Genomic DNA, 13,437 nt, shown 5'->3' with positions numbered 1-13,437 from the left:
GTTGACCCTTCCCAAATTTTTCGCCACTGATGGAATTGTTATTTTAGCATAATTTTTAGATTCTCCAATACTTTCTATGTAAATAATATATTCTTCATTCGTAACGATAAAATCATTAGTTTTCGAGGTACTTGAAGTTAAAAATGAAAGAGCGCAATACATTAATTAAAATAGCTGTGCCGTTTCATTTTCAACTTCCAGTATCTCGAAAACTCATGACTTTATCGTTACGAATAAAGAGTATATTATTTACATAGAAAGTATTGGAGAATCTAAAAATTATGCTAAAATAGCAATTCCATCAGTAGCGTAGAAATTGGGAAGGGTCAACCATTCACTTTCCCCTGTCATACGCCTCTGGTAGTAGCCAGAAACGTATATTTATCACAATTTAGTAGGTTGTATTCGCTCTGAGCTTCGCTGGTGTCGCTCCTGGCGGATTACTAATTCAACTTTCACCGGCAATTTTTAAATTTATTATTCAATTGTTATCGTTTAATATTTACAACGCTAAAAAGTAATTAAATTGTAATAGATTTTTTTAAGATTTTGCTAATCATTTTGATGTTCTATTGATAAAATATAAATTTCTTACTTCGGATACTTTCACAATTATCGTGTAGATGGCGCTAAGATTAATGGATTAATTTATAATTAGATATTACAGAACATTAAAAAAACGTAAATTCAGTATTTAAAACGTAAGTATATTTAAGGTAAAAATATATACCACAGCTTTGACCAACTAATATTTTTTATAATGAATGTTTTTAATTTTAATTTTAAATTAATCACTTTGACATTTATGTCAAATTTCCGGTAAACGTTTACAGACTTGCCACTACTGGCGCTCGCGAATTTATAAATATCCCATCTACGTACGAGCTTACAGCGTATAGTACCTACATTTTCTGTCAAATATGACAAGGATATGTCAAATAGTTTTAAAGCACTGGGCAAAAATGATTATTAAATTTTTAAATAAAACACCCTGTAACTCAGTAACGAGCCACATTTTATTTGAGTGATTTGGGTTAAATGTTAATATTTTGAGTTCTAGAATCTACAACTCAGAGATTTGACATTCTTAATGAATCACCCTGTATATAGATGTTTCTAAACTTTGGTGCGTTAACAGTAAATTGTAAGTATTTTTATCAAACAATCCTGCAAAAATTTATACCCTCACAGCGCTGAATTTTGCAGGATTGTTTGATAAAAATATTGAATTTTTTTACCTAGAACAGCCATGATCGAAGTAGTATACGTTCTTTTTAATTTCATTTACGTATGTGTATGGGGATTTTCTGTAAAATTTCTTTTTTGTGGGACATGTTTGACAGTTAGTCATACTATTTCGTTTATTCGTTTGTATAAACTGTTCCTTGGTTTTCGTGTATTTGGTTTCATTTTCTGGTTGCAAACAAAAATGATCTTCTGTCAAGATATATTTTTTTTCTGGAAGACAATCCCCATGATCGTGGTTTACTTGAGTATGGACGTTGTCAACTAAGTCAAATACCAAACGCTAAAAATAATAAAAGATACTTTTATCACGATAAGGTAAAATCAAATTTAAAGTAATTCTTAGTCATATTTCTCTTCTTAACATGTTTTATATTTGGCAAAATAGCCTAAAGTTAACTAAGTTTAATTTACTATTTTTATTGGTGGTCCAGTTCGGTTAGACGAATAACAGGCTTAACCTTGCATGCCGAGCTGATTTTATTTTTCTAGTCTTAAGGGGGTCAATAGTAGTGTAAATTTAAAATCTTGACCGCCCCGTTGCATTAGCCGCCACCTTGATTTTAAACGATAACGGTTTTTGCTTAATATCTCCGCCATTTTCAACTTTTCTATAAAAAGTATAAGAACTAAAATTGTTGAAAATGTGATTTTCTATAATTTTTTTAATGAAATTTTTTTCGCGTGGTCGATATTTTTCGCGTTATTAGGGAAATAGTGACAGAGTATATCTAATATTTATTGAATTATCTCGTTTATTATTAGCTTTTCGACAATAAGTTTTACACAATTTTGGTCTGTTAAATTTTTTTTGCTAAAATCAATATTTAAGGTAGTATGTATGCGGCAAAGGCTCGAGCGTAAGCGATTGATTTTATAGCAATTGTTTTTGTTCAATATCTACGTCATTTTCAACTTTTCGACAAAAATGGCCAGAAATAAAGTTGATCCAAATATGATTTCCTACAATTTATATTTAACAATTTTTTTCGTGCAGTCTCGAGTTAAGTGGGAAAATAATAAAAAGGGCTGGGGGAGCATAATTATTGAATTGAATCTTGTTTCCGAGCTGCCCCAAATTTTATAATTCTAACCTTTAGGGGAGGTCAATCGTAGTGTAAGTTTAAAATCGCGACTAATTCCGCCGTTGCGTTAGCAGTAACATTGGTTTTAAAGGAGAACCTTTGTTGCTTAATGTCTCCGCCATTTTCAACTTTTCGAGAAAGATGGTAGGAACTAAAATTCTTGGAAATACAATTTACTACAATTTGATTTGCACAATTTTTTTATTCGATCAATATTTTCCGTATTAAGGGGGAAATAATGGAAACGGAGGGGAAGCATAACTATTGAATTGAATAATTCTAGTGCATGGCCTATTTTTAGCAAAGCCAAATTTTTGATTTCATAATTACACACGATTTTCTTCAATTTAGTTAGAGCACGCTATATGCTTTCGTAGCTTGGCTTAAATGAAAAATCATCAAAAATTAAAAATTCGAACATTACCCTTTTCGTATTTTCTAATTTTTATTGAAATTAAATATTAATATAACTAAAATATACTTACAGTTGGAGCAATATTTTTACGAGATTTTTGTATATTGATTTTGTAATATTTTGACTTTGAAGGAGAATTATTTATGCATTTTTTATTCTGAAAAACCGTTAAAAATGACCTAAATAAATTTTTCTTCGTAGTTTTTCTGTTCTTCCCTATAACAAAAAAAATAAATATTACCAAAAATCGTTTAAGCTGTTAAAACTGTTTAAACAGGAAAACAAAATTGGATGTTAAAAGAGAAAAACAATGTAAATCAAAAAGTAAAATAATTCAGTAACTAAAATAACACGATTAACTAGATCGTGTGTTGACCATATTTTTAACCTAAAGCTAGTGATAGAGAAAGAGTTGACAAAAACTTATGGCAGTGTACCATAAGACAACTATGGCTGGCAATGAAAAAAAAAATAGCAATTTTATCATAATATGACGGAATATTATATTAAAAGTGACAGCAGAACTTGTACCAACAGAAGGAATCCAAGGATGGACTTCCAGTTTTAGAGTTCCAGCAGGAAGTACTGTTTTGTAAGTCGCCGAAATAGTACAAGCGATATATTCTTCGACGCGTCTTAGAATGACGAGAACAAATATATACATTCGGTTTCATGCCTGTCTGTCCGAGAATATACCTCCTACGTTATTAAAACAGATAGAATCACAAATGAGGTGCCAAATGATAGCATATAATCCAAAGATCTTATTAGAAGTGAGAAATTTGATCTCAAAATTCCAATTTTAGAGTTGTAACCGGAAGTACTGTGTTAAAGTCGCCGAAATAGTACAAGCGATATATTATTCGAAGAGTCTAAGCAAGAAGAAAACAAAAAATATAATATACTTCCGGTTATATGTCTGTCTGTCCGACCATCTGTCTGTCCACGAATATAACTCCTACGTTATTAGAACTGATAGAATGACAAATAAGGCGTCGAGTGAGAGTTTATAACTTAAGGATGGTATTATAGGTGAGAAATTAATTTAACCTAGTACTTTTGATTTCAGAGTTGCAACGGAAAATACTGTTTTAAAGTCACCTAAATAGTACAAGTATTTATCAATACGAGAATAAATATATGTTATGTTGTTATATCACTTCCGTTTAAAAAGGTCTAACCGGAAATGTCACATTATAATCGCTGAAATAGTACATGTGATATATCAATCATCGTGTATTGAAAATTGGAGCTCGAATATTTAGTTCCGGTTAAAAAGTTATGACAGGAAGTTTGGCAAAAATAACTCATTAGTGAAATTATAAATATAAATGGACGCAAAGTTACATGAAGAGTTAAAATACCTACTGACTTCTGCTTCTACTTTCGTTCACGTTGGGTGAAAACCTAGGACTTACGAAGTCCAATTGCTTGTTAAATTGGATTTACTACTATAAACAACATATTTGATAGGTACATCTATTGACATGGTTTACGTACCTAAAGCTGAATCAAACACTGAGTCAAAAAATGTTAACAAACCCTATCACAAATAGTTTTGGCTTAAAATGCTATACGATAAATAATTCTTCAGTTCCTGCTTTCTATGTTTAACAGCAAGATGATATTTCTTAAGGTACGATCCCGACAACGACTGCAGACGGGAACTGTAGGCGGCAGTCGTAGTTGCCTCCGCGGCAGACGTGACTACTTTGCAGTATTAATTTTTATGAGACTGACTCCGATATCTTACTGCAATTGCTGCCTGGTAGAACGTGAGTTGTTGTACCGTCCAACGGCAGACGATACACTTGGACGAACGCAGTACTGCCGTTAGTGCCGTCGGCGTTGTCGTGAAGTTGGACGATATGGAAGTGTTGGCAAACAAAGAAATTTATTATTTTACGAATTTAGTGTCTAACTCCGCCTGGGTCGTCTGATGGGTGGATCGAGTAGCTCATCGGATGACACTGCCGGTCCCAAGCCCGGATAAAGGAGGACTGTTCCTATGGTGAGGTTAGCCACCTACCTGGGAGAAAAACCCATACTGGCTCACGAACTGAAGATACAGCCTCGGATACCGGACGGAACTATCAGATGACGACACACGCTATGACAACGGAAACAAGAATTGGTAAACGAAAACCTAAACACCCGATCACACGAATCGCTTGCTGGAACATAACGTCGTGGAACGGAAGAGACCAGGAGATCATAATAGAAATGAAGAAGCATAATATTGACATCTGCAAAATCTTCGAAACAAAGAAAGAGGGCCAGGGAACATCAAAATACGTTGAATTTACACTAATATACAGCGCAAAAACCCAAACAAGAAAGAGAGCATTTAGGAGTTGGAATTTTGCTGCACGATAAATACACGCAAAGTATCGAAGATATCGAATACATCAACGATAGGTTATTAAAAATCTCTATAAAAATGCGTAACATCACAACACACCTGATAAGCACGTATGCTTCAGACATATCTAAGCCCACAGCAGAAATTGAAAATTTCTATCAGCACCTATAAAACGTCGTAGATAACATAAATGCTAAACACAAAATTATCGCACTCGGGTATCTTAATGCACAGATAGGAAACGGTGTCATACCAGGTATCAAACAAAAGTACAACGAAGAAATAATTAATGAAAATGGCGAAGAAATAATAGACTTTTGCGCTAGAAATGAAATGAGAATCAACAACACATATTTTCCTCATAAAGACCAACATAAATTAATATACTTTTAACAATAATCAAGGCCAGCGATCAATGATAAATTTTATAATCACAAATCGAGTGATAACACCGTCACAAGTACTCGATGTCAGAGCCCTTACATCTGCTAACCTGGGGACCGATCACAACCTTATTTTATGTACATAAGATGCTACTAGAACGTCCGCGACGAAGCAGAAAATGCCCAATGTTCATTGAAAAATACAATATAGAGTCGCTAGCAACAGAGAGTACAAAACTCCTTTATGAGAACAGGATTCTCTCTCTCCTGTCGTTTCCCCATTACTGAGGATCGTGATTTCCTCCAAAATTCCTAACAATGTTTCTCCATTGGTCTCTATCTTCAGCTGCTCTAAGAGCTTCGCAGAACAGGATTACCAGCAAACTAAAAGATATCGACTTACAATCAGAATGGAGAGTAGAAGATACCTGGCAAAAAAATAAGAAATGCATCAACGAAGCAGCAGAAGAAGCGATTGGAAAGCGGAAAATTAACACTAGAGCGACAAACCAGAGGAGCTTATTCTCTTCGGGAAAATTAGATAACGCCGTGTTGGAAATGGAACGTTTGGGTATAGACATATTAGGCATAAGCGATACACAATGGCCAGGAAATGGCAAATACCCCACAACTAATCATGGTATGTTTTATTATGCCGGAAGTGACACCACAACCCATCGATATGGAGTTGGAGTCATCATCTCAAAAAAATGGAAAGATGCTGTAGCAAATTTTACTCCATTCTCAGAGCGCGTGATGTTAATACAACTGAAAGATAAGAAGAACATAATAAACATCATACAAGTGTACACACTAAACAGCAGACAAAGACGAAGAGGAAATAGAACAATTCTATAATAACTTAGAAGAGGTGATGAGAACAACAAAGAGACAACACATTAACATAGTAACGGGCGATCTGAACGCCAAGGTAGGTCAGGGTAAAGTTGGAGAAAATGTCGGTGAATACGGCTTAGGTAATAGAAATGAAAGGGGTGATCGTTTAGTTCAGTTTTGTCAAAGCGAAGATTTAATAATAACTAATACATTCTTTAAATTACCCCCAAGGAGACTGTATACGTGGACGTCACCTCAACACACACAAGAAAAATTAATCAGAAACCAAATAGATTACATAATGGTGACAAAAATATACCGTAATGCCGTGAAATCTACTAAAACTTACCCTGGAACTGATATCGGTTCGGATCATAATCCAGTAGTATCTGTGTTAGAAGCTAGACCAAAGAAAATGAGAAAAACCATCATCCCAACGTTAGACTTAAGTCAGCTTAAAAGTGAACACCGACGACAAACAGTGCGCGAAGAAATCAACACCGACCTCAGTGTAGCAGAAAACCAAATCCGCAAAACAGACAACATAGATGAAAAACTGAAGTATATAAACACTATAATAAGAACTACGGGAAAGAAACACCTAACCAAATCTCCAAAGAAACATAAGGTGTGGATGACACCAGACATACTAGAACTAATGGATGAAAGACGCAAATTGAAGAATAATTCAGAAAAATACAGAGAGGTTGATAAGAACATAAAGCAAATAATAAAGAAGGCCAAAGAATCATGGATTAAAGAACAATGTGTAGAAATGAACTTACAGGAACATAAAAAACACTTACATAAAAAAGTAAAAGAACTTACAGGAACCCAAAGAAGACATCAAATAAGTTTGCTTAAGGACAAAGACGGAAATATTATTGTAGACTTAACAGAAAAAATTAATAGATGGAGTGAATACATAAGAGAATTATTTGAGGACAACAGAAATAACATTGACAAGGTAAATGGTGAAACGGGACCTGAAATCCTAAAATGTGAAGTAGAAATGGCACTTAGCAATTCCAAAACTGGAAAGGCAAATGGACCCGATGAGGTTCCTACTGAATTACTAAAGCTCTTGAATGATGAATCAATAGGTATAATATTGCACTTATTTAACACAGTATACAATACTATTATACCTCAAGAGTGGCTGCTGTCTACATTCGTTACACTGCCAAAGAAATCCAATGCAAAAGAATGTTCAGAATATCGAATAATATCTTTCATGAGCCATCTACTAAAGATATTTCTAAAAATCATCCACAACCGAGTTTATCAAAAGTTGGAGTCAGATATTAGTAATATACAGATGGGGTTCAGAAAAGGACTAGGTACTCGAGAAGCTCTCTTCGGTTTGAATGTTCTTACACAAAGATGCCTAGACGTTAATCAAGAAGTACATGCATGTTTTATCGATTTTGAAAAAGCGTTTGACAGAGTGCGCCACGATAGGCTAAGAGACATTCTTGAAAGAAAAGACATAGATAATAAAGATCTGCGAATAATTCTCAACTTATATTGGAATCAGAAAGCTAACATCAAAATAGAAAACGAGATATCAAAAGCAATAGAAATACGTAGAGGAGTAAGACAGGGATGCATTTTGTCACCACTGCTATTTAATGTATATAGTGAAAGCATCTGTCAGGAAGCCCTTTTGCAAGCAAATGAAGGAATCGTAATCAATGGAGAGGTTGTAAATAATATTCGATACGCAGACGACACTGTACTAGTTGCAAGAACAGTAGAAGAATTACAACGATTACTTACAAACATAAATATTGCTTGCAACAATTATGGCATAAACATTAATATCAAAAAAACCAAGTATATGGTCTTCAGTAAAATCATGACACAACCAGCACATATTAGTATAAACGGCATTCAAATTGAAAAAGTATAAAGTTATAAATACTTGGGAACTTTAATAAACGAAACTGGAGACCAAAACAATGACATAAAAAGACGTATCGAAATTGCCAGGGCCACCTTCATAAAGATGAGAAAATTCTTCTGCAACAGAGATATAAGCATCCCTCTACGATTAAGAATGCTAAGTGGCTACGTATTTAACACGCTATTATACGGTGTAGAGGCCTGGACTCTCAAACAGAACAACATAAAAAATATTGAAAGTTTCGAGATGTGGTGCTACCGTCAAATGCTGAAGATAAGTTTTTTTTTTTTTTTTTTTTTTTTATTTAATGTTGTAATATTTACAATCTGTCCTCAACTGAGAACAATAGGTAAATTATTTGACAAAAATTGAAAATTTTGACCTGTAGAGGGAGATCCAGTGATCACCCTCTTTACATAAATTAAATTAAAACAAATTAAAATAAGTTTAGTTATCACAGATTATTCGAATCTTGTTGCTAGATCCACTACTTTGAATCTCTTCAGGCGTCGTACATCATTGTGGTCATCAGTAAGGTTGCTGGCTAACTCATTTGGATGAGATTCTAGTCTCTTGGAATATTTGTTGTAATATTCCGTTATTACTGTTTTTATGGATGGCACATTGAGGTCTTGCTCTATCACATAGTTTGGCACGTACCAAGGGGCATTCAGCATTGTTCTAAGGACTTTGTTCTGGAATCTCTGCAATATTTCTAGGTTAGTTTGACTGGCTGTCCCCCAAAGTTGGATACCATAGGTCCACACTGGTTTTAATATAGTTTTATACAGGGTGTCCCGAAAAGATTGGTCATAAACTATACCACATATTCTGGAGTCAAAAATAGTTCGATTGAACCTAACTTACCTTAGTACAAATGTGCTCATAAAAAAAGTTACAGCCCTTTGAAGTTACAAAATGAAAATCGATTTTTTTCAATATATCGAAAACTGTTAGAGATTTTTTATTGAAAATTGACATGTATCATTCTTATGGCAGTAACATCTTAAAACAAAATTATAGTGAAGTTTGTCCACCCCATAAAAATTTTATGGGGGCTTTGTTCCCTTAAACCCCCCCATACTTTTGTATACGTTCCAATTAATTCATTATTGTGGTATCATTAGTTAAACACAACGTTTTAAAAACTTTTTTGACTCTTAGTATTTTTTCAGTAAGCCAGTTTTTATCGAGATGCGGCTTCTTTTTTAATATATTTACATAAAAATTTTATGGGGGTTTTGTTCCTTTAAACCCCCCAAATGTTAGTGTACGTTCCAATTACACTATTATTGTGGTACCATTAGTTAAACACAGTGTTTTTAAAACTTTTTTGCCTCTTAGTCTTTTTTTGACAAATTACCTTTTATCGAGATATGGCTTCTTTTTCAAAATATACCTAAAAATGTAAATTATAAATACATTTTCAGATTATTAACAGGTCTCTATAATCGTACTTAACCATATACAAATATGTGGTGGATTCGACAAATATTCAAAATAGGTCGATAAACACTGGCTTATCAAAAAAGTACTAAGAGGCAAAAAAGTTTTAAAAATATTTTGTTTGACTAATGGTGTCACAATAATAATTTAATTAGAACGTACACAAAAGTTTGGGGGGGTTTAAAGGAACAAAACCCCCTTAAAATTTTTATGGGGTGCACAAATTTCACTTTAATTTTTTTTTAAGATGTTGCTCCCATAATAATGCCACATGTCCATTTTCAATAAAAAATCTCGAAGGGTTTTCGATATAGGAAAAAAAATCGATTTTCATTTTGTAAATTCAAAGGGCTGTAACTTTTTTTGTGTGCACTATTGTATATAGGTAAGTGAGGTTCAGTCAGCATATTTTTGACCCCAGAATCTGTGGTATACTTTATGACCATTCTTTTCGGGACACCCTGTATATCAGCAGTTTGTTTTCAAGTGATAGTTGAGATTTACGACCGATGATCCAGTACATTTCTCGAAATTTTATTCCTAGTTGTTTTCTTTTTGTAAAAATGTGTTTTTGCCAAGTTAATCTCCTATCAAGATGGATTCCTAGGTACTTGACAGTATCGGTTTGTGGGAGTTGAGTTTCATTTAGTGTTACAGATGGACATGTTTGTCTTCTCATGGTGAAGGTTACATGGATGGATTTACTCTCATTCGCCTTTATCTTCCATTTTTTAAGCCATATTTGTATATTATTAAGGTCTTTCTGAAGGGTTCTGGATGCTGTATTTGGATCATGGTGAGAGGCTAGTACAGCAGTGTCATCAGCAAAAGTTGCACACGTTGTTTTGTTACTTGTGGGTAGGTCAGCAGTGTAGAGCAAGTACAATATCGGTCCCAAGACACTTCCTTGTGGTACTCCGGCTTTTATTGGTCTTAAGCTTGTGTATTCATTATCCTGCTTGACTAGGAAATGTCGGTTGGAAATATAGCTTTTTAGGATTTGATAAAAAGGATGAGGAAGGTTTTTCTTTAGTTTAAAGAGCATACCAGCATGCCATACCTTGTCGAAGGCCTGACCAATGTCCAGGAATGCAGCAGAACAATACCTTTTATTTTCTAGATCACTTCTGATGTGTTTTACTAGTCTATGTACCTGTTCTATCGTTCCGTGTTGTGTTCTGAACCCAAATTGGTGTTGGGGAATTAGTTTCCTTTCTTCTATAACTGGGGATAATTGTTTAAGGAGAAGTTTTTCCAAAATTTTTGATAGAACAGGTAGCAGGCTTATTGGTCTGTATGAAGTCACCTGAGTTTTATTTTTCCCTGGCTTAGGTATGAGAATAATTTGAGCAACTTTCCATTGTTCTGGGTAGTAACCTAGCCTAAATATTGCATTAAATACTTGCGTTATCATTTTCAGACCTTTGCATGTCAATTGCTGCAGTACTTTCCCGTTGATCAGGTCATACCCTGGAGCTTTTTTTGGACTGATTTCATGCTGGATCATATTTCTAACTTCTTTAGTGGTGATTTTTTGTATAGGTAAATCCATCTGGTAGGGCGATTCCAGGAAGTCATTTATTTCTTCCTCTGTGTGACCATCTTCCATGGGATGTGGCTGGAATACATTAGTGAGGTGATTTGCAAATGCTTCGGCTTTTTCCTTATTATTTCTACACCAGTTTCCCTCTTGGTTTCGTATTGGTGGTATTTGTTGTTTCGGGTGTTTGATTTTTCTCGTGGCCTTCCAAAGGGTATATTCACTATCTGCGTTTGCTGATAAACCTATAAGATATTCTTGTATTTTGTTATTTTTGATATTATGCAATTGTAGTTTAATTTCCTTGGTGATTTTATTTAATTTCGCCTTGTTCTCATGTGTTCTTTTTCTTCGCCACTCTTCCTTTATTTTTCTCTTTCTAGCAATCATTTCCTTTATTACAGTTGGGCAATTCTCTTTCAATTCTGTTTGGTAGCAGTCAGGGGTAGCATACCAAGCAGCTTCTTGTATAGATTTCTGAAGATTTTCTACTGCTGCGTAGATGTCACTTTCTGTTTTCAATGGGATGTTTATGTCAATTAGTTCATCTAGTTTAGTCTTGAAAATGCTCCAGTCTGTTTTGTTACTGTATAGTGATGGTTGTTTAGTACTGTTTGTTATTTGTGCATACCATGTCGCGATTACGCTAGAGTGGTCAGAGGGTAGATCGTAACAAGATTCTACTTTTGCCAATTTAACATTAATTCCCTTAACAATATAAAAGTCGAGTAGATCAGGTATTTTTGCATTGTCGGTAGGCCAGTAAGTTGGTTCCCTTGTGGTGAGGTAATTTGCATTGGTCGCATTTATAGCTTTAAGAAGTTCTCTGCCTTTTGTGGTAATAATTCTGGATCCCCAGGTAGTATGCTTAGAATTAAAATCTCCTCCTGCTATAAATCTATTTCCTAATGTTTTAAAGAAATTTTCAAACTGTTCCGTTTTGTTATTGTGCTTTGGCGGACAGTATATAGCTGATACTGTTAGTGGGCCTAGTTGATCTTCCACAACAATGCTGGTGGCCTGTAGATAGTCGCATTCATGTTTTTGTATTTCGTAGTGCTTTAGTTTATTACTAACTATTATTGCAGTGCCTCCATGTGCTTTTTCGTTGGGATGTTGCGTATGATAAGTTGTAAATCGTGGAATATTGATGTGGTTTTTGGATGTAAAATGAGTTTCTGTAATCAGCATTATGTCAATTTTTTGTGTGTTAATAAATAGTTTTAATTCTTCTACATGTTGACTTAAGCCATTGGCGTTCCATAATACTAGCTTTAGTAACTGAGTCATTTCTGGTTGAGAATCATGGTCAGGAGGTTGAGCATAGTGCTCATTTGTTCCGTCAGTTTTTTTAACATGTCTTTCAGTTCTGACATGTCTGTGTGGTTATTAGTTTGATTTGGTATATGTTGTGTAGTAGTTTGGTTGGAGGCTTGCTGGTTAACTGCTTGCGTTGCTTGTGCGTATGTTATTCCAGGTTGCACATAGTTGACTGTTGTAGTTCTATCTTGGTTTGTCCTCGCGTTGTGTCGTCTCAAGTTAGGGAATTTAAGTTTTTGTAATTGTTTGTGAACTTCACACCCTCTATAATTTGCGGGGTGATTTTCACCACAGTTAGCACATTTAACATTACTGTCTCTGGTTTCCTTGGACATTCTTTAGTGTAATGAGGTTCTGCGCATTTGACACAGCACGGTTGTTTATTGCAGAAGTTTTTTGTGTGGTTGTATTTTGACATCTACTACATTGCGGAATTATTCTCTTGACATGCGGTGCTTCGAATTCTACTATGGAATGCATTACTTGTTTAATGTTATAGATGTCCTTGTTATTATCTTTTGTTTCTAGATCAATGTAGAACATAGGCAGCGATTTTTTAGTTTGGTTGTGTAGTATATTCCATATATTTATAACATTATGGTTTTTGGTTTTAAGATCTTCTTTTATCTCTTCTAAATTTGTCGTGGGGTGCATGCCTTTAAGAACCACTCGGTAGTGTCTTTCACTTTTAGGTTTATAAGTGTGGAAGTCCGTGTTTTTTGTTTTTAGAGCATTTATTATGGCGGTGTATGCTTTGTCTGATTTTGGTTGAATTTTTATTTGTTCGCTGTTGATAGCTTTAGTGATAAAATCATTTTCTGCTACTTGTTGCAATAGATCGATAAGAGGCTTGCAGATCTGCACGCCTGATACAAATATTGGAGGTGGTTTTGGTTTT

The 13,437-nt window shown here is 34.4% G+C and overlaps 1 protein-coding gene across 1 annotated transcript in view; it reads right to left on the bottom strand.

The window, feature by feature from the left end:
- LOC126885104 (uncharacterized) overlaps positions 1–13,437 on the bottom strand; it is a 110,759-nt gene that overhangs the window by 49,476 nt on the left and 47,846 nt on the right. Inside the window, exons 4-5 of the mRNA XM_050651530.1 lie at positions 2,816–2,961; positions 1,239–1,528 (exon numbers count right to left, since the gene is read on the bottom strand). Of these exons, the coding sequence (XP_050507487.1) occupies positions 1,239–1,528; positions 2,816–2,961 (436 nt within the window). The remainder of the gene's footprint in view (positions 1–1,238; positions 1,529–2,815; positions 2,962–13,437) is intronic.

Source organism: Diabrotica virgifera, chromosome 5, assembly GCF_917563875.1.
Source record: "Diabrotica virgifera virgifera chromosome 5, PGI_DIABVI_V3a".
Classification (NCBI taxonomy): Eukaryota; Metazoa; Arthropoda; class Insecta; order Coleoptera; family Chrysomelidae; genus Diabrotica; species Diabrotica virgifera.
The sequence above is the reverse complement of the archived record's forward strand: the minus strand, read 5'-3'. Positions and strand labels throughout refer to the sequence as shown.